At 43.6% G+C, this 21,804-nt stretch overlaps 1 protein-coding gene across 1 annotated transcript in view; it reads left to right on the top strand.

Annotated features, from left to right (window-relative positions):
* Positions 1 to 21,804, top strand: part of LOXHD1 (lipoxygenase homology PLAT domains 1) — a 165,085-nt gene that overhangs the window by 68,006 nt on the left and 75,275 nt on the right. The window contains exons 10-18 of the mRNA XM_069001530.1: positions 2,423 to 2,583; positions 2,902 to 2,988; positions 5,563 to 5,698; positions 7,515 to 7,669; positions 10,970 to 11,130; positions 18,125 to 18,201; positions 19,079 to 19,275; positions 19,610 to 19,802; positions 20,627 to 20,787. Coding sequence (XP_068857631.1) covers positions 2,423 to 2,583; positions 2,902 to 2,988; positions 5,563 to 5,698; positions 7,515 to 7,669; positions 10,970 to 11,130; positions 18,125 to 18,201; positions 19,079 to 19,275; positions 19,610 to 19,802; positions 20,627 to 20,787 — 1,328 coding nt within the window. The remainder of the gene's footprint in view (positions 1 to 2,422; positions 2,584 to 2,901; positions 2,989 to 5,562; positions 5,699 to 7,514; positions 7,670 to 10,969; positions 11,131 to 18,124; positions 18,202 to 19,078; positions 19,276 to 19,609; positions 19,803 to 20,626; positions 20,788 to 21,804) is intronic.

Consider the following 21,804-nt stretch of genomic DNA (forward strand, 5'->3'; position numbering starts at 1 on the left):
AGCTGCTTGCTCCGTGCCGCGTGGGCATGTTCATCCATCCACACACGCTCCAGCGCCAGCCCCGCTCCGCTGCCCGGTTCTGCACCAAGCCAAACGCAGTATCGCTGCTGCCCGGCCTGCGCCGCTGCCCATGTGTAAACAGAACGTTTTAATTAGGATAATAGACATGGTTTAATCCGAGAGTGCTTCGGGTGGGCTCCTGCTTAAGCAGCAGTTCATTTAAATAAGCTTTATCTAAATGTTAGCCAGAGTTATAACCACATTGCACCTCCGACGCAGTCCATTTAGCTAAAGCATCTGCAACCTTTAACCCCCTATTATCAGCTCTGATTGTTATTGACAGGCTAATTCCCTCACCACTGCAGTGCAGGAGATAGGCAGAGAGCATTAGCCTTGAGAAATCTGTGACCTTTAGCTGCCAGATTATAGAAGTGTAAGACTCGGAGTTAGAAAAGGCCTATTATGTCATCTCGCCTATCTCCCTGTGCATACAGGACTCTCCCTTTCTGTAGAGATGATCAAAGCTGGGTTGAACTTCACTTGGGGTATCCATGGTGAAACGTCTCCCAGCACTGCATCCAGAAGCTGCTCCCACAGCAGATTGCAGCTCCATATGTAGCTTGTATTTATTCTTTTTTTTTTTATTATTATTTTTTATTTCCTCCTCTCCTTATCTTGAATGTTATCCTGGAAACTGTTGTGCCGGGTCTAGTCCTCCCTGGTGTTTGTGCCCTGGGGAATATTTGCCCTGGCCCTGAGAATTTCCAAAGTGCCTGGATACCTTGATGTGAAAGGATGGGAAACCGGGGGGTGTGCCCAGCTAGCCCTGGGAGGATGATGATGGGTATTTGGGGAAATGCCTGGCCTTCTCCTGCAGCTGCAGCCCTATCTCACCCACGTCTCCCTGTGTGGTTTCTCCCTGACAGCCCTCTATCAGCATTTAATCCTGGTACATGGTCCCATTTCTCCCTCCATGCATGCTTCACTCCTCCTTTCCTTCAGCAGGAGGTCAGGGAGGCCAAACCAGACAGATGAGAGCAGTCTTTGGTGTCTGGATTGCACTAGCAGTTTTCCCCAGGGAGAACAGGCTGCTCCATCACATGCCATCCACAGACTTTTCTTTGCTTCATTTCTGCTCATCTAAAACTTGCCAGTGCTTTTCACAGAGGAGCAGTCATGAACATTTTGTATATTATTAAAACAGGGACAAAACTTTTTCTGAGAGATCCCTCTTCCCCTCATTTTTTTTTCAGTAGCCCTTGTCTCTTTTTTATACAGTCAAACACTGAGTAGACCAGTAAAAATCTAATTTATATGCATGTCATCATATTTTTATATTCCATTCTGGGCTCTGAAGGTCAAGCCGTGCTGGTGTGGGCTCGGGCATACCGAAAGGGTTAGCAATTCTCTCATTAAGATTTGTTAATAATTCAGCTGATGTCTGAGTGAGGAAAGAAGGCTGTTCCCTCTCCAGTAGGTGCTGCAAGGCCTGCAGAAGCGACACTCATTATCATCAAGAAGGAATGCAGATGAGGGGCTCTTTAGAGGAAATAATGTCACCTTTATAAATGCAACAATATTCTGGTATGAAAACAGATGTAAAGTTGCTGCAGGTGGACTGGACTTACAGTTAAAATGTTGGATGAAGACTTGAGATAAAAATCTTGCAGATTGGCAACAATCTTAGGGTATGTCATGTAGTATAAAAAAAGTGTTTTAACTCCAGTCATGTCAAATTTAGACATTTAAATAATTTAAAACATTTTGGAAAATATCTTTACACTGCTCTGAGCATGTTTGTCCCACATGATGCAGCCTCACCAGGGATGGATACCTGAGTGGGGCCTGAGAATGCAATAAGCATTTTTGGGATAATTAGTCCCGTCTTGGAAGGCTAATTATCTCAGGATGAGGTGATAACATGTCTGGGTCTGACCCCTCCTTGTTCCAGACAGAGAACAGACAAGTTTTTAGGAGCTACCTGGAGCTGCATTGTACCGTGCACAAGTAATGGGAGACTCCTTCTCACTGACAAAAGGAAAGATTAATATTTCCCTGACTTTATGGTCTTTGAAGCTTGAGTTGTAGGTGTTTGACAAGTGAACTGAAACTACAGGGTTGGGTCACACCCCTGCATTACCCTGTTAGTAAAGTAAAACAAGAGAATATGGTTCACCTGAAAAGTGGTTGTTTATGTTTTTCTCATTTTCTTTTAAATGAAATTGCAGAATTATATTCCAACCTCATTCCTGTACCTCATGCAGCAGCTGGTTATGTTTGTGCAGAAAAGGATGAAAGGTCTTTGTCTTCCTTTGTCCTGTCCTCTCAACCTACCAGGGGAAACAATGAGAATTATGTCTTTCACCAGGTCGTCCTATAAAAATTACTTTTCAAAGCAAGTATCTTGAACCTTGCTTTCTAGAAAACCCCTGGTCTCTGTGGATCTGGACAAGTGACATCAAAAATGCAGGAACAGATGCCACCATCTTCTTCCAGATTTATGGAGACAAGGGGAAGTCAGATGAGATGAAGCTGGACAACAATTCAGACAACTTTGAAACTGGACAGACTGACAAATTCATGGTATGAATCTTGTGCAAGTGGTAGATTTGGCTTGGTATTGTTTTCCAGGGCTTTGCTTCAATCCTGGGCAGCAAATAATCAGCACAAGATTTTTACTCCATTAGATCCTTCTAACGTTGAGGTGAAGTCACTCTGTTTGGTGGTGACACAGATTATTTACTTGCCTGTGGATAGGGCTTGTTTTCTCAAAGCAGGGAATAGGCTGGTGTTTTCGACTTCTCTCTGATTTAGCTCTTAAAAGATGTTCAGAGGTGCCCTTTGTGTGCATGCTTTGCTGACTTACAAAAATGGATGTTGCACCTTTTTTCCCATTTACAGATCGAGCTTCCTGATCTCGGCACCTTTTATAAGCTTCGGATATGGCACGAGAAAAGAAATCCCTTTGCTGGCTGGCATCTGAATAAGGTGAGGGGACAGCCAGGGAAGGTAGACCTGGGAAGCCAGGCTGGTGACAGAGATCTGCAGTGCCAGTCCTGGGTCTCTGCGCTCCCCACCTGGCAGCTGAGCTTGATGTCCAGTGCTCAGAGGTGCCTGCCTTGTCAGAGGACAAGATAAAATGGAATAAAGTTGCACCAGGAAAGGTTTACATTGAATATTAGGGGAAATTCATAGACCAAAAGGGTTGTCCTGCCCTGACCCAGCTGCCCAGGGCAGTGTTGGAATCCCCAGTCCTGGAAGGGTTTAAAAGCTGTGTGGCTGTAGCACCTGGGGACATGGGGCAGTGGTGGCCTTGGCACTGCTGGGGGAACAGTTGACTCGATGATCTTAGAGGGCTTTTCCAACCCAAATGATTGGGTGATTCTGTGTGCGGGAAATGAGAGCAATGGGAAGAGGCAGCTCCCAACAGCCCAGACTGATGGTGAAAATCCCATTTTCCCACCCTTCCCTTGTCAGGCAACTGAAGTACCCATGTCACTGCTACCAGGGCTTTTTCCTTGCTCTTCAGAAAACTCCCTATTTGTAGACACCACTACTGTACAGAAAGGCAAACCCACTCCTTCTATGGCTTATTTACACTGCCCATAACAAAAATACTGATTCCAGCAGAGATTGCACAGTGGTGCATCCCCTGAAGTGCTGACAGTTCACCCCCTGTTATGGGGGGTGAACTCCTGCAGGCTGGAGGAGGCCATGGGGACTGTGCAGAGGAGAGCAGCCCTGTGCTGCATGGGAGATGAGAAGGGTGGCCTGCTTGATCACCACTCACATGTCCTTTGCTCTACCAGCATTGATTACCTTGCTGTCACCCCTCACCTGGATTGTCTGGACAGCAAGTCCATCTCTAAGCTTCACCCCTACTCCTCTTGAACAGCTTGGATGGCACTCTCTGCACTTAACAAAACACACACTTTGCTCTGCATCTGTAAAGAAGAGTGTTGATAAATCACAGCTTACCCCTTGGAGCTTTCTCTTGTTCTCCTCTTATGTGCTTTGACAGATCCTGCTCTCCTGCATTGTCATGGAGCTGTGAAGCCAACACCCATTTCCAGGGGTAGGAGGGCGTCAAGTGCTTCTGTTGTCACCATATGGTGGGAGAAGGTGTCTGGCTGGGGTCCTTTATGACAAAGCAATTGCTGGTCAGACCTTGGGCTGCTGCAATCATCCCTATCAGCTTGTTTACAGATGATGAGCAAGAATGCTTGTACCTTCCACAGCTATATATTTCCCTGTGGTATCTTATTTTCCTGTGCAAAAGTTATGTTCAGGAAGGACAAGACATAACTTAGAGTGTGTCTAGGATACCCTTTTGGCCAAACTGTCTAAGTAAACCTGGTTAAGATGCATGAGATGCATTGATGTTCTTATGGTTGGACTCATTTTAGGCCTTTTTCAACTTAAACGATTCCATGATTCTATGACCTTACGAAAATCAGTCTGTCCGTATACACCCAGTCTGATGTTTTCTGGATGCATCAGGCTCATGGCACGTGAATCCCATCACTTGTGCATCTATTATAGTGTCTAGGAAATTAGATGAAACCTGAATGATGCTTTGTTCCAGTCCTCACATATTTCATGCCTGGTTTGCTTCATGTCAAGTCAGGCTTCAATTTCCTACCACAAGAACATAGAACAGCCACACTGCTCAGGCCAGAAGTCCCTCTAGCCCAACATCCTCTTTCCTGTGTCACGTAAGGTCATGATTACAGAAGTGTGAGAAAAGGACAAGCATTTATGATACTTCCTCCTAGCATTCTTTCAGGTTTTGACTATTTCCAGTTGGACACTTACTTCCTAAACAGATCTACCAAACAGAAACCATTTAGCAGGTTTTTTTCCTGTTTTTAGTTCAAAGTCTCCAGCCTCCCCTTGAACACTTAAACTTTCAGCAACCTTAATAGCTTTTGGCAAGGACTTCACAGGCTGACTGTGTCCTTTGTTTTTATGCTTAGAACTTTGTTCCACAGGCATCATTTGCTGCTCTGTATTTCTTGAGGCAGAAGAGGGAACAGCTGACCCCTCTTTGCCTTCTCCATGTCACCTGTGATTTTACAGACCTTCATCATACCCTTCCTTTACACACTTCAACAGACAACTGCAGACCACCACCTTATTTGCTCATTACTCCTTTGGAAGATACTGCAGATATTTTTTCAGGGTTCATTCCATTTTTTTGGGGTTTTTTTTCCTCACTGCACTGATTCTAAGCAGCAAGAACCAGCAGCACAAGCCCCATCCACAATTTGCTCCTTGGGGCTATAGAGTGGCACATGATGAGCCATTTTCAGAGCCACAGCATCCCTCAAAAATTCCTCAGCACCATGGAGTGATCGGAGAAAGGAGGAATGAAAAGCCATCAGCTGTGACAGACTTTGCTCCATGCATCACTACAGTGCACAAGTCAGACAATCTCGTTATTAATGTGTTTTATTTCTCTGCTGCTACCTACTCTTGCCTCCCTGGCAAAAACCTGTCAGGATCTTGTTGCTTTTTTGCCTTTAAGCCTCTGAACTCATGCAGTGTTTTGGTTTAATGAAGGTAACTCTGCTGAAAACGCTGACAAAAGAAAAATACTCATTCAACTGCGGCCGCTGGCTAGATATAAATGAAGAGGACAATGAGATCGTGCGGGAGCTCCCTGCCGAGGGATCTCTGGTGACTGAAGTCATGCCAGGTGAGAGCCACAGGCTCTGTGCAGGGGCTTGCTTAGGACCTGAATAGAAAGAAACCCTCTTTGTGTGAGAGATGCACAGGCAGACCAATGCAATTCAATTAACTTCTCTTTCTGGCACTTTCTCTCTGCAGTATTTTCTGTGTGCATCATTAGCTGCATGAAGCCTGAGAAATCCCAGCCTTCTATTATTTTTTTTTTTTTTCTGGAGCAGATTTCTCTGTGGTGGGAAATGGGAGAGATCTGGACACAGCACAGTTGTTTCCAGTGCTTGGGTTTTTTTAAACTTGTAAATTTTTTTCCAGTCTCCCTTAAAATGTGAAATGCAAGGTTTGAGGAATATTCATGGAAAGCAAGCTTAGCTGAAATGCAATCTAAAATTTGACAATCATATTTTGGGCTTTAAAGTTTTATTTAGTTATATGCAAATTTATGCAGCTGTATGTATAAATATATAGTAAGTTGCACAGCACAGTAATGTGTGCCTATGCATCTTTCAGTACGTATGAGCAATCCAAACTATTTATTCTTTTAATTGAACTGGAGATTTAATTAAGGAAAGCTACAGAACTTTGCCCTGGCTTTCTGAAGCAGCCACTTCTGCCTTGACCTTGTGTCACAAGAATTAAGTCTACTTAGAGGGAGAATTTAGGAGAGCAGAACATCTCAAGGTGGTCAGTGGGATTTTTCACCTTTCCACCAAAGCACCCACACTCTGTAGACCTTGAGTCCCCCGTTTTCTGAAATTTCTGGTTCTGGCGCTGGTGATCTGCATGCAGTGGAGCAGTTTCTCAGAAGAGGAAGAGTAATTGTAATTGCAGATGTTATTAAAATGTAAATAAACCTGGTTTTGAAATGTATTTTTAATCAACTGTGGAGAGGGCAGCTTGAATCCTCACTCAGGCACTTTCCTGTGAGGTGAATTTGTGCTGAGCAGAGGTGAGATGCAGCACCTCTGTGTTGGGCTTGCAGGTGGGTTTTGGAGGGAGGGTGGGAGCACTGCTCCTTGTCCCTTCCCCAACCTGGGAATAAGGGGATCTCTCTCAAAAGCTGGTCTGTGGGCTGGCTTTTTGTTGTGCTATTTCTTCCTGGAAATACTTCACCCAATGGGGTGGGAGTGCAGAGAGGAGGGCATGGTCAGGGAAGGAAGGTGGCAGATCAAAATCCACCCAGAAAAATCATATGAAGACCTTAAGGGTGAAAAGGAGGCAAGGCAATCCAACCTCCAGCATAAAGTTTGGACTCCTGGAGGGATGATCGTGGGGGTGTTTTCCAACCTTTGTGATGTAATGATTTTATGGTTCTGTGATTATAATAGTCCCAAGGGAATGGGCCTAATTTGGCCTGTCTTGTCCCACAAACCCAACGTGAAGAGCCCATTCCTCAGATCTCTGAGCATTCATTCCTTTCTAACTCATTTTGTCTGCCTGCCATGCCCCTGGATGCTGAAAATGCTGCTTTCCACACACACATTGCAAGGTTCCCCACCCCCAGGGCCATCTTGGGAAGGCAGAAGGGGAGGTAGCCGGACAGGGGCACTCCACTTCCTGAGGTTTTCCTTGAAAGGGCCAGCATTTTTATGTCCTCGTTTGGAGGGCTTTTATGGGTTCTCTCAATGCTTCAGGTCTTCCTATTTTGGCTTTTTTCCCCCCCCTTTTCCTGGTGGTAACGTGGAAGTGTACAAGTCAATACATCAGCAGAAGTACCAGCTGGAAGTGCGAACACTTAAAGTTAATTACAAGCCTGTCAAAAACGCAGTAAATTTAAATGGCGATTAATGGCGTTGCCGGGATTGTTTCACTAATTTATGTCTCCCCAGTGATCAAATACCGCGTGACGGTGTGCACGGGCACGGTGAGTGGCAGTGGCACAGACGCCAACGTCTTCGTCTGCCTCATCGGCGACCAGGGGGACACAGGCGAGCGCGTCCTCTACAACTGCATCAACACCGTCAATAAATTTGAAAAAGGCAACGTAAGTTCGCACAGCAGCACCTCGACACAAGGTTTTTAAAGCGTGTGATGATTTTATAAATTTATTTTTTTTTATTTTTTTTTTTTTTAACTGTGTGTTTGTAAACTCAGCTGATTTTTTTGCCAGCTCGGGCTAGGGCAGCAGGGAGAAATAAATCTTGTCGACAGAGCATCATAACAGGTTGCAGCTGGAGGGAGGCTTAGGTTGGGGACAGTGTGCCCTTGCTTGATGTATGCTCATGAAAGGGTCTCTTGGTTTGCTCTCCAGATAAGTTCTGACTGCTGAAATTGCATCTTCAGATTGGGGAAGGCTTTCAGGAAATCTTCCAAGAATAAAAGGGAGCCTTTTCCTTTCCATCTAATATAGTAAAAAATTTGGCTCCCTGGGGCAGAGGAAGAAAAAAGCATCTTATTTAATGTGAAAGTCAGAACCCAAAGCCTAACATGTTTCCTTTATAATTCCTCCAGTTTCCCTCAACCATGCTGCACTCAATTTTGTGTCTTATTTTCAAACTGATTTTCAATACATTTTTGTCTCTCCACGTCCAGAATGAAGGGGGGTGGAAATGGACTGAAATGAAGACAGCTTATTCCCTGGAAAGCTGGAGATAATGAAGAAGTCAAATTGTAGCTAAAGCCCTTGCAGCATTGGCAGTATCAGCAAGCAAATAATTTGTTGATCTGATCTATAGGGTCAAGCTACTTAATATGTATCCAATTTTGGATCTCTAGGGTCCAACTTAGACTGGTAAAACGTAATCGATATCTCCAGAAGGAGATTTTGAGAATCTGATCACAGACCTCTGCAGATTTCCCATCTCCTGTGTCATTATTTGATTGAAGTTTCAGAGTGGAAAGAAAATGAAGATAAAAAAAGGAGGTCACGTTTTCAAAATAGACCATTGAATTTAGGCTTCTGAAATATGCATTAGCACTTTGAATTTGCCTTTGAGTGTCCAGAATTTCCAATTCTTCACTGAAATCACTGAGCTCTTCTAGACTTTAAAAGAACTTTCATCAAGTATTTCTTGGGCTTTTAAGATCTGTCTGTGAAAACATGGCAATTACATAGTGTGAGAGTCCATTCTGCTTCTAAATTATATATAGGTTTGCATAAATGGACTTTGCAAACATCTTTTTTTTTTTTTTTTTTGCCTATGCATTGACATTATAGATATTTTAGTTTAAAAAGTAGGTCCAAGCAGTAAAGGATGGCATTTTGTCATTTGGTGAATCCTGTTTTTGTCAAAATGGTAGCAAAATGAGTCGTGTTTTGGTGCTGAAGACTGTTTCAGTGCAGTTCCAAAGAAAGATGCTTGGCTTGCAGAGAATACAAATATTTTAAACACAGATGTAGGCTATTTTATGGGATGCTCCATCCTTGTCCAATCTCACCACATTGGGTGAGATTTGGATCCACTTGGTCTAGTGGAAGGTGTCCCTGCCCATATCAGGTCCCTTTAAGGTCCCTTCCAACCCCTACCATTCTAGGGTTCTGTGATGATTCTATGACATTTATTCACAAAAATAAGTTATAGGTGAACTTACATGAAGGAGCATAAAAAGGGAAAAGTCATTTTGGCAATCAAATGATGTGATTAATAGTATGCAGATGACATAAACCAAACTGGAACCTATTAGTGGAAAACTGCTCCCCTGGCACAAAGAACTTAAAGCTGGTGAATGAACTGGAGGCTGTTTAAGAATTGATCCTGACAAACTTAGAGCTCATATATTCAAGGGGCTGAATGAGTATATCTACACTGATTAACTCAGATACACTGTTAAAAAGAAATGTTGCTAAGTCTGTACGGTCTCTAATCTACAGCTACTTAAACCAATAGTACCTTGATTACCAATTTAACTTGAAAACTTTGCCTGCAGATGCAAACTAACAGCCTGTGTAGAAAGTAAGATTTAAAGATGCCTCTAAATTAGTTGTTTGCCCTGTTGTGGTTCCAGTTAGTTACTTACTCATTAATTTATATCAGCCATTAATAAGTAAGGTGAGCATCAGGCCTAATGAATTAAATTACATTGACTTGGACTGAGTCAGTGAGGTTTTGATGCCTTAAATCCCCAATTCAGCAGTTTTGAGTGTGTAAGTAGCATTGACATATGTAAGCCCATCATTAAAACTTTAAACAGTGGCAAAATAGTTAGCTGCCTTCATTCTGGAGGTCGGTTTGGAGTTCTGGATGATGACACAATTGTTATCATTTTAATAAATTTCAGTATTTGTGTAAACACTCCCTTGCCACCGCGCTTTCCGGGAGCTAGCTGGATGTATGCTACCACCATGTGTGCTTTTGGGAGACGAAGAACAACCAAAAGACAGTGGTTATCCTTCTCTTACCTAAGCAAGGCATCTCAGCCAGATGGCAACCACAGCAGTCATGTCTCCTTGCTGGGCTAAACGCTGCAGATATGCTGTGTGTTTACACCCAGTATTTACCACGCCTGTGCCATGTGTGTTCATCTGTACATGTGCTGCAGATGTCTGGCCTGGTTCCCAGAGGAGTAACTCGCTTTCTTGATGCATTTCTCTTCCCTCAGCCATCAAGGGCTGTTGGTCCCAGTGAGCTCTTGGGTAACAGAGCTCTGCTCTTGAGAGGCCATCCCTTGGGCTAATCTCTAGGTTGGTTATTTGAGCCTGTTCCAGGGAGGAGGGGGGAGAGAAGAACAAAAAAAAGACATAAAGTCCATGTCTCTTGTGGGATATTGAGGGTATTTATCTGCTGGGTTAGGTTCACATCACCCTCCAAACACAACTCATGGAGCAGCTGGAATACCCCTGTGCAGTCCTGCCCATACTGATGTGCCAGGAAATTAAATAGGGTTAAATTGTGCTCGGAAATCAATGCTGTCTGACTTTAACACACTGTAATGTCTTTGAACTGTACCTCCAAACACCTCTGTAGATTTGGTCTGAAGTGACCTGCTTCTGACTTCTCAGAAAGCTTATAGCTGAGCCAGGGTTTGAACTTGGATTTCCTGCCTCTCTGTATGAATTTCTTAACAATCAAATTACTTCTGTTTTTTTACAGTTGTGGAGGGCATGAAATGACATGGGAGATTTAAAATGCTGGTGGATCATATATTTACAAATCTAACCTTACACATCTAGCACAAATATTCAGGCTTTTTATTCTTTGGTAAATTTGTACTTTCTCCCTCATCTTGTGAAGAAATGTCTTGCAGCACGCTGATGATGTTGGTTTGATTGCAATAATAAATTTGGGTTGTTTGTTTGCTTTTAAGGAGAAATATTGCCTTACCTTTTTTATTCTCCTCCTCAAAGGCTGATGAATTCTTCGTTGAAGCAGTAACGCTGAAGCAGGTGAGGAGGGTGAGGATAGGGCATGATGGCAAAGGAGGAAGCAGTGGCTGGTACCTTGCCAAAGTGATAGTGAGGGAAGAAGGACAGCCAGAAAGTGAGGCTGTGGAATTCCCCTGCTACAGGTACTGGAAACAATGCTTGCAAATTAAGTCTCTCCGTTTATGCATTTGCCAGACTTTGAAGAGCTTAGTTGTTGGTCCATGACTGGAATTTTCTGAGCACAGCTTAATCCTTTTCATTTATGCATTCGTTCACTTATTTTGCTAAGCCTGAAAGCAAAGAGTGTGTTTTGGGAGGTTTAAGATACAAATTAACTCCCCTTACCAAATGACCAGCAATCTGGATTGTGAACCTCTCCGCAATTAGCTCCATAATGCAGAGAATTTCCAAAAGACAAAGCACAACCTTCCAGTACCACACCCAGTGTCACTGCAATTGCCTGCTGCAGAAACACACTCTGCAATCTGCTGGTGTTACTGCATGTGTGGAACGAGGTTCTGGTCCCTCACATGCGCATCCCATCTTTCTGGGAGCAATGGGATGCTTTTTGTGTTGGGAGCATGAAAAATTGTTATGCTGCCATCTCGAGAGCTCCTTGCATGAGGGGAAATGTATATCATGCAGACAGAGACAGTGGTAGAGCAGAGGGTTGTGGCTTACCCCGGTGGGTGAGTTACAAATGTAGTCTTCTCTTGCCTAGACAATCAAGTGTCCAAAAGAAATGTTCTGTACTGAGGCTGCCTGTGGGGAACAAGGTGCATGATCTGTCTTGGCACTAACTGGGGTCTGCCTCAACACTGCAGCACAAATTAGCAAGAACTGGGTGAAAACATTAGAGATTAACTGCAATGTAGTTTAGAGTCCCACTTACCCTCTCAGGATGTCCACCCTGTGGGATGGTTCGTCCACTGAGCTCCATTTAATAACACCAAGTACCTGTTCTAAAAAATCATCTCCCGGGGATAAGTGGAATTGTGAAACTCAAACACAATTATTTTAAATTTGAAGACAAAGGTAAAGCCTCTAAGCTGGTTACTTGTCTCTTGTCTTGGAAGAACTCCACTATAATAAGGGGAGTCATCCAAAAACAAAACAGGAGCCAGCCCCAGCCTCTTGGCGTTGCTAAAGCCACGTCACATCAGAGAGCCAACTCACCAGGGAGACAGCATGGAGCAGCAGATGCAATGTCATCTTGGTTGTGAAAAGCAAGCCAGTCTCTCCCTTTTCAAAGAACAAACAGCCACATAGTCATTGCTGCCTTTTGATCCATATTTAACAACCATATGTTTTACTGAGTTAAGCAAGCAAGCTAGACAGGTTTTTCCTTGGACATGAAGTGTCCACGTGAAGAGCTGTTTTGCTCAGACTCCTCAGAGATATTTCTGTGTCTAACTACACCATGCAGCTGGCTCATTTTAGAGATCTCCTTTTTGAATTGTCTCCTTATGTGACTGCTAAACTGGGTGTCTTCCATCAGCTTGGAGTGATAACACCCTTTCCCTTAGGTTTACACCTGTGGATCAGGAGCACCAGTGGGCATTCCCCTCAGGCCAGGGGCGGAAAAAGGATGGAGAGAAAAAACCCAAAACCTTATCCCCAAAATATTCATGGTGTACCTTCAGGCTTCAGGTCACCAGCGATGGAATTCCACTCATCTTTCTAAATGTCTCTTTTCCCAAGTGATATCAGTGTTGTTTGTGTGGCTGTATTTGCTGTCCTTGTGCCAGCATTATCTCTTTCCTCTCAGATTGAGAAGGTGACATGACTGATCGCCATCAAGCACAGGGACAGCTGCTCCCTCTCATTCCCTTTGGTGCCCGTGTCTCCTGAGAGACTGAGGCATCATCGCAGTGTACGGGTGTCGTCATGGAGTCTGGAGAGATCTGAGGGCGAAGGTGCTCACCCACTGCATCCTCCGTGTGAGGGACAGACATTTCCATGGCCTGCAGCATTTGGATGTTCCTCTCCACTCCTGTAGGCCAAGGACAGCTTATATCCCTGCTCCTTTGGTAGGAGCTCAGGGAATCCTGCCCCACCCAGCTCTTCAGAGGCAAGTTGTTGAAAAAGACTTGTCCAAGAAGAGGCAATGCTAGTAAGGTTAGTCAGAGACTCCGTCCAAGGGGTACAGCAGGGAAGATTCTCTTTCTGCTTGGCCAGTAGACATGCTGTTCTCACTGCCTTTATCTCCAAGACTCGATTAACTTCCACTCCTCTACACAGCACAATTGCATGGTCTGGAGAAAACACCTTTTGCTGCTGGGTTCATACTGAAAGCTACTCCATTGACCTTGTGACACTCAGCTACTCCTGTGAGACAGCTAGAGGACAAAATGCCTTCCAGCAGAAACACATCTCACCTGGAGCAGAAAGCTCCACAGGCTCCTTACCTGTGTGCAAACCAGGCTACAGCTGTACGTGGGGGGCAGATACTCTATCAAAAATCTGCCTAATCAGTTTCCACTCTAACTGATGTCTTGACTTAGCCTTATAAACCTTCATTGCATAGAACTCATTGAAGTCTCTGTTCTTGCTATTTACATATTCATATACACAACTATGTTTTGCCTTCTAACTTGAAATCTTTTCCACAGGATCATCTATTCCTTAGTAATCACAAGAGCTCTGTAAGAGGAACTGTCTTTGTTGTACAAGGGAGCCAGCAGAGATAAAGGGAAGCTAAGTGGATTAATTGTGAGTTTGTGTCAGATTCAGGAAGAGCACTGAGAAATAACAACTCCCAGGCCTGTGCTTTCAACTCTTTAAACAGTTGGCTTAGAGTCAGTGATTTTTAAAGCGGTCATTTGATCCTTGCTTGGAAGAAGTAAATGCAAGTTACTTTCCCAAGCGTTATTTGCAGAATTACTAGTACATCACTTGGGTGCAGTACTATTCCTCCCTTACGGCGACATGGCATTGAAGTATCCATGCTTTTAGGAACTGAATACTGAATCATTCAGTGGCATCACTGAACAGTTTATACCTTGTAACATCTGATGTGTTTTAGGTATTGTGATGATGAATACTGCTGCAAAGCTCAAAATTAAGGGAGTTCACCTTTTGCCCCAGAAATGGAGCCAAACTTTTTTGGAGATCAGAACTGAGTTCTGCTGATTTCATTTACTCCTCAAAGCTCTCTGGAAGTCCAGGAATGGACTAGCTGACATGCTCTAAAACAGCCTATTTTTTATAATATTTGTTTCCCAGACAGAAATGAATTTTCAATCAGATGAAGTCGTGAGTCTGTGATAGGATAGAATTTTGCACGCTATAAATCATTACAACTCTGCTGGAATCTTCAGTGATACGTCATTAAATTTTTTTCTAAGCCTATGGCCCCCACCATCCTAATTTTTATCCAGCACAAGCATGAGGGAACATTGTTAATTCTCTGAAGAACAACAGACAGACCATGAATGGGATGATGCACTAGGAGACTCCTGCAAAAGAACATTTATTCAAGCAAATGCCAAAAAATGTTCATCATACAAAGGAGCCAGAGAAACCTCCTTTTCTTGCCTAAAAATAAACTGAAATGTCTATCTCTTTTTACACATTTTTGTATATAGGTTATATTTAAAGGCACACACACATACATATGTGCCTCTGAATCTAATGGATGTGCCAATCATTCTAATTGCACTCAGGCTGGATTTCAAATGCTGTATATTATGTTATACTGTATTTTTTCCAGTGGTCACCTGACTCTCTGATCCTCCAGAAATTCTTTCTGGAATGGCTTTCATATCATATTTCTGTCCTCTTTGAGTTATATAGGTCATAAAGCATCTCTTTAAAATCAAGGATGTGGCACAGGACACGACTACACCCTTGCAAAACCCACAGTGGCATGTGGATTACATTCACTGAAATCATAAAAAGGCTCTGATAAAATAAGAGATTTTGACATGCCTTTTGTACTAGGGATGTGACGGCACTGCACTGAAATATTCTATTATCTGTAGCCAGATGTGTTTATAATGTGTCAATCCATTTGTGTTGGGTGTAAGACTATAAACCCCTGGTTTCAATCTGCTGCTCAGTGATATGCTGTTGGAATTACACTGAAGTGAAATTAGGATATTGATGGATATGTGATGAAGGAAAGGGATGCAGTGGCATTGCTCATCCAAATATTTCCTCTGTCACTAATCTTCTCGAGAAAATAGTGCTTCTGCCACTCGTGGCTGTTCTCTTGGCTGAAACAGCACAAGGAGCTTTAAACCACTTCTGCTGATAAACCTCCCTCTTCCTCCTCCAGTCCAAGACATGCTCCTTCTCCTGCCATCAGTACCTGCCAACTGTGGTAGAGGGAATTTCTTTATGTCAGGGTGTGTCCTGCTTTTCTGATTCGCTTTTCTCCTCTGCCCTCACTGCTGAAGCAGTTAGCATTTGCTGTGCTGCACACAGAGATCTGTTTCTTGTGGGATGTATTTTTATCCTGCCACCTCGGAGCAGGAGAGATTCACTCAGAGTTATCCCAGATACTGCCAAAACATCAGCAGTGGCAAAGGTGACAGAAAACAGCAGCATGTCCACTGGCAACAGAAACAGCAGCTTGCAGGGCACAAAAACCAGGAGAGCAGAAGTGTTTCTGCCTTGTGAACTTCTGCCTTCCTGAAGGCCATGCTGAAGTCAGTGGTCCTGGGGTGATAGAATTCAGGCTTGAATTTTGTGGGTCCTCCCAGTTAACATCCATGTACACAGAAGCATCTTGACTGTTGGGATGACGTGATCCCCTAGACATTGGATACCTGTCCAAGGATGTGAATCCTGAGCCAGCATCAAGAACTACGTGATACAAAGGTATTAAGCATCATTCTAACAGGTAAAATAACCCCAACCCACCCCAGCCCCAAAATATCAATAAAGGCTTCCTTTCTTAAGACAACATGACATCTTAGCATGCTCTCATTGCAATCTAGCCTTGCTCAGTTCTTGACGTCAGCTTCATGGTCTTCCCCACAGATTTTTCTGGTCCTCCATCCCACTACACCCCTCAGCCTCCTCTGAGGCACACCACCATATCTGATGCCCTCACACGGTGATGTGTGATCATCACATGTTCATGTGTTTGTCATCTTCATGCTGACCACCTGATCTTTTAGCCCTGTTTAAGGCCACCTGCACAAGGCCACCTGCTTTACAGAGAGAAAGGGAAGAGTACGGGGTAGAGTGCATACCCGACAACCTCCCAAAGCAGAGGGAATCTGGGGCTGGAGGTGTGTGTCCATGTGGTGGGTCTCCTGTGCACCTTTTTTGCATGACAACACTGCTGCTCGTGCTTCTAGGACCTGGCTAGCTCTAGCTCATGTTTGGATTTCTTTCCTGCTGCTGCTTTTTTTTGCATGGTTTCTTTGTGCTTATTGTTTTCCTCTGGTTGGGAGGAGAGGGAGAAGATTGAAAATAATATAATATTCCTTCAGATGGATGAAGGGGAGACGTACCATTCTGGGTCTTCCAAAATATCTGGTCCAACTGATGTTGACTGTGACCTGTGCTGGCTTTTCACCAGTGAGGTGCCTTAGGTTTGATCCAGCTCTCAGGAGCTCTCTTTGTTCATGTTCCCAAATCCTGGTTGTAAGGGTTGTTTTCTGGTTTCCATACATGCTGACTCACTGTCAAAGATAGAAACTTTGATGGGAAGGGAGCTCCCCTCCTTTTTGGCACACGGGTCAGCCAAGGACACTGTGTGTGTCTCAGTGACACTGTGGGATGCCCACAGGGTACATGGGCTGCATGTGTTTGTGCAGAAGCAGGTCTGCTGTGGTCCAGTGTGGCTACCTTTAAAAAGAAAGTTTCTGGGCATTTGTTTTTACTCCTCCTGGACCTGGGAATTGTTAAAGCCATTTAAATACTCTGTGTGACCTGCCAGAGAGTGCTCATTTGTCCTTTTCTCACCCCTGCTGGTTTGAAACAGTATTTTTAGCTGCAAAAGGTGCTGCTGTAGATAGATGTGTACCTGGGAACAATGAGCATTCTGGGAACTGCTCCTGCTCTCACAGCACCACTGTGGGAAACCTGACCCTAAACAGATGCTTACAGGAATATACTGAGTGCTGCAGCAATCTGGGATTGAAGAGGAAAGCAAGAAACTTCTGCCTGGGCCCTGGCTGTTTTCATGTAGTGGTTGCTGTAGGGCACACGATGGGGTTGGGGCTGCAAATCCTTCACCCCTAAGGCTGAAGGAGCAGCTGTGAAGGTTACCAGGTTAGCAGTTGGTTCCCCTCTGTCTTGGGAGGGGGCTTTTGGAAGGAGACTGAAGAGGGAACTTCTGAAAAGGGCATGTAGTGCTAGTTTAAGGAGGAAATGATCTTAAGCTGAAGGAGGGAAGAGAGATTAGATATTAAGAAGAAATTCTTTACTATCAGGGTGGTGAGGCCCTGGCACAGGCTACCCAGAGAAGCTGTGGCTTGGCTACCCCACCCCTGGAAGTGTCCAAGGCCAGGTTGGACGGGGCTTGGAGCACCCTGGGATAATGGAAACTGTCCCTGCCCATGGCAGGCGGTGGGACTGGATGGTCTTTAGGGTCCCTTCCAAGCCAAACCATTCTATGAGTCTAAGATTTTTCTCTCAGAATTTTTTCCCTTGAGATCATGCTACAGTTTGCTTTGTGCCCAGTTCCTCTTCTTAATTAGTCTAGTTGGATCTTTAATGTTGAAAAACATAGAAAAGCCTTTCTTTTTGCTGATGCCAGCTGCCTCCACGTACCCAGTCCTGGAAATGGGAATAACACAATTCATCCCCTCCCTGTAGTAGTAGAGGCTGCAAGTCTTTCTGGTCAACGATGGTCAGTGCTTTCAGGACACTAAGACTGCCTGTTCACAGGAATAACTTGTGGTTGTGGAGTTTGTGCTTTTCAGACAGATGGACATCACAGCAGATGCTTATCTACTGCGAGCAGAGCTCTCGTGGTCCCTCTTCTTGGAAAAATTGAGGTTTAAAATGTGGCTGCCGTATGGTCTGGTCAAGTTCCTGCTAAGATAACAGAAATACAGAGCCCTCTAAAGACATATTTTTGATGGTGGTGTGGATTTGGGCTATGTGTGAAGCCAGTGTAGATTTTGAAAGGTCTAACAGGTGCTAATTATTCAAAGACAACTTCTTTTTGTAAACCAGATGGCTTGACAAAAATGAGGACGATGGTCAGATTGTCCGAGAATTAGTGCCTGCTGGGGAGTCACCATTGCTAAAAAGTGAGTTTAGCTTGGAAAACAGAAGGTCTGGGTTCGAGTTGTACATGGATGTGTTTATTTCCTTTATTCTTCTTAATAATTCTTGTCAGTTACCAGTAAATCTACTGGGCTTTTTTTGCCATTCTTTTGCAAGAAGCTGCAATAGGTCGTGCTGCAAGAAATGCCTCTGACTCTTAAATTCTAGTTTATGAATTGGATTAATTTGTATAAAAGAGCATAATTGCAACATTATATATGTAGAAAGAAACTTCAATTTTTAATGTTGTAATTTGTTTAGGAACTGCCTATTTGTATATCTTGCTCCAAAGGGTCTTGAATTGCCACTATTTTAGTAGAGTGAATTCCATCAAATAACTGCATTCTCAGAAGAAAACCACCAAAAAAATTATATTGTCCTACTCTGGAGAACCAGGGCTCCAATGCTACAATTTTCTTTAGAAAATGGTGCTTGCAGAGCACAGCTTGTTTTGTTAAAAAAAAAAAGAGTCAAAGTCATTGAGTTAAATTGTAAGCATAAAAATAGTGAAATAATCCCATTTGCCTAAGTGCATTTTTATGGCTTGGGTAATCACCTAAGAGTGAGAGGGAGGCATACAGAATATTGTATGCTCACTAGTGTAGGTAAAATGTAAGTAACCAAAAATACTAGTGTATGCTTACTAGTATTGGATCTCTCATTTTTTGGTGAAAAATTCCAAGGGGTAACAGCTTCTCCAGTGTGGCCCTAAAATGCTGGATAGATGAATGGGGGGCAAAATCCTTTCTGTGTCTGTATCTGGAGCTTCCCTCCCCTATATCTTGTTTGAAGCCAATTGCTTGGCTGGGCACTGGAAATGCCACTCACGTGTCTGTGTTTTGTACATCGATCTTACTCCAGATGTCAGTTATCACATCAGCGTGAAGACGGGAGATATCCCTGGTGCCAGCTCAGATTCCAGGGTTTTCATCAAACTCTATGGTGAAAAAGCAGACTCCAGCAAAGAGCCTCTCTTAGTCTCTGATAATGATCTAGGCAATTATTTTGAACGTGGTCGAGTGGATGAGTTTACCCTAGATATGATGGATATTGGAAAGGTAAGAATTAATTGCAGGTGGCTCTATACTTTGTGCAAGTGTCTGAATTCAGAATCAAAATAATACTCAATATTGAATGTGATGAAAGAACCTTTCATCTTTACATTGGATATTAGGAGACAAATTTTACATAGGTTTTACGCCAGTAATCTATTGTGCATGCTGGCATGTGAGGAGTGTTTTAAGTCTATAGTTAAATACACATATAGATTATTTACATGAACACAGTGGAAGAACACAGTGCCAGGGTAAGAAGATTGTTATACATTAAGCAAATTCTGTTGTGTTGTGTTTTTTCTCTGCCCTCTGGGTTTTTGTTTGCTTTTTTTCAAAGATCAACCGAATACTGATTGGGCATGATAACGTGGGTCTCCGGTCCGGCTGGTTCCTGGCCAGTGTCCAGATCACAGTTCCAGTCCAGGGAAGGCAGTACATGTTCCCCTGCAACCGATGGCTTGACAAGGATGAGGCTGATGGCAGGGTGGAGGTGGAGGTCTACCCAAGTGAGATTTTGCCTACTGAGAAATGTAAGAGAACATGTGCTGTGTTTAACTAAGGCTAAATATGTATTGCTCCTGTTCTTGAGGGCAAGGTCACCACTGTGTTAGGCACTACAACCAAAAGTCACCATCCCTATGAGCTTATATTGGTGAGGAAAGTAAAATATTCTCCTCATGTTTTTTAAAGGGGTTGGGAAAACATTACAGAGATTTTCATCTCCATTTCCTGAGACCATATGAAAAATTTACATCCTGGGCAGCACAACACAGCACAAGACAATGTGCTTCTTCACTGCAGTATCAGTGGGTTCTGCTTTTTTCTACATTTATCTGCCCCAGTCCTTTTTTCTCTTCATGCACAGGCACATGTCCCATCCTGTCTTTATTACCCCGTTTCCTGGAAGGGAGAAGCTTTTTGATAAATAAGTGCCAAATCCCTACTGGCCACTTGACTTTTATCAGTAGACCCATTTTCTTCTAAGGCTGCAGTTAAAATTTGCCATCAGATCTTGAGAAAGAATGCTGTGTTTTTCCCCTGCTCTCTGTAACTCCCTCCCTCGTACTGTACTAAGGAGACCATTCAACCACTCTATAGTTAGTACAGAAACAAAATTCCCTTTTAAGGCTCTGTTTTGCACCCCTCTGACACTGGCTTACTACTTGTAAAAGGAAAACTATTAGGTTAGTCCTCAGTGAAGAGTTCTGTTATCTCACATTTAGATTGGATAAGGGCAAATGGTCGGCTACGTGGACATTTGTTAAGACAAGTTAATTTAATTTCGAACCTGAGCCCCCGGGAATGTTGTTATCTGAGTTTCTCTGCTGATTTAATTGCTTTATTTTTGGACTAGTGATAAACTATGAGGTGTCTGTAGTTACTGGAGACGTGCGAGCCGCAGGCACCAATGCCAAAGTCTTCATGCAGATTTATGGCGAGTCTGGCAAAACGGAATTGATCATCTTAGAAAACAGATCCAACAACTTTGAAAGGGGAGCCACAGATATCTTCAAGGTATGATGAAGGTAGTCACTGACACTTCTAAGAGGGGAAAGAAATTATCAGCCAAAGCTGAGACATCAATAGAATAATTTGCCCAATGATACAAAAAAAAAAAGACTTTTCAAGAAAATTGCAGGTCTGGCAGTATCTACTGTCCTCTACCCATAGTTTTGGAAGGCTTTTTATTTCTTTTATGGGGTTTTGTGTTTTGTGGAGGGACTTTCATCTTCTGAGGGGCTGTGAGCAAAGCTGTCATTGAAATTTATGATCTAATAGCAGTATTTGTTTATATTTACTTTCAAAAGGATCTCAGAAGGCTTTAAACTTTGGGCCTGACCACATGTTATTGCCAATTCTCATTGTGTAGCTGGGAAAAAAAAAACAACACACTTGTATAAAAATATAGGGAATCCCAGGTTTGCCTGTGGTCACACAGACCATTAACTACGGGTACAGATGTCAGCCCTGCGAAGGTTTGCAGCTGTAATTCCTGTGAATGTGTGAATGCCCCACGGATTTTACAGTGCCTCTAGTGCTGTTCCAGTGGGCACTGCACAGTCCTGGTGCTCGAAGTGCACAGCACAGTCCTCCAGGTACCGGGAGGGTCAGAAGTCAGGTTTATACTGCAGAGCACACACCTCTTTCTGGGCAGCCCAGCAGTAAAGGGAGTGTTTGGAGGGGTGAGAAACCTCCAGCATAACTCAAGGGAGTGAGCCAAGACTTGGATAATCCAGCAAGAGGTCCTGGGCTGATGAGGCTGAGCAGCAGGTGTGGACCACGACATGGTCAGGAATCGTCACCCTTTTGGACCAATGTTCTTTTCTGCCTTGTGAGCTTGGAGTTTCTGTCCAGAGAATCCACAGTTTGGGAGAAATGAATGGTCTTTGCACTTGCCCTGATGTGGGATCAGAGCAAAGACAGGATGCTCTGTCAGGACACATCAGAGCCACATCCTCCTGTATTGAAGGAGAGACCAACATCTGGACAGTGAAGCAGAGAGTCCAGATGGAAGCAGGATTTAAGGCACAT

This window comes from Aphelocoma coerulescens (genome assembly GCF_041296385.1).
Source record: "Aphelocoma coerulescens isolate FSJ_1873_10779 chromosome Z unlocalized genomic scaffold, UR_Acoe_1.0 ChrZ, whole genome shotgun sequence".
In the NCBI taxonomy this organism is placed as follows: Eukaryota; Metazoa; Chordata; class Aves; order Passeriformes; family Corvidae; genus Aphelocoma; species Aphelocoma coerulescens.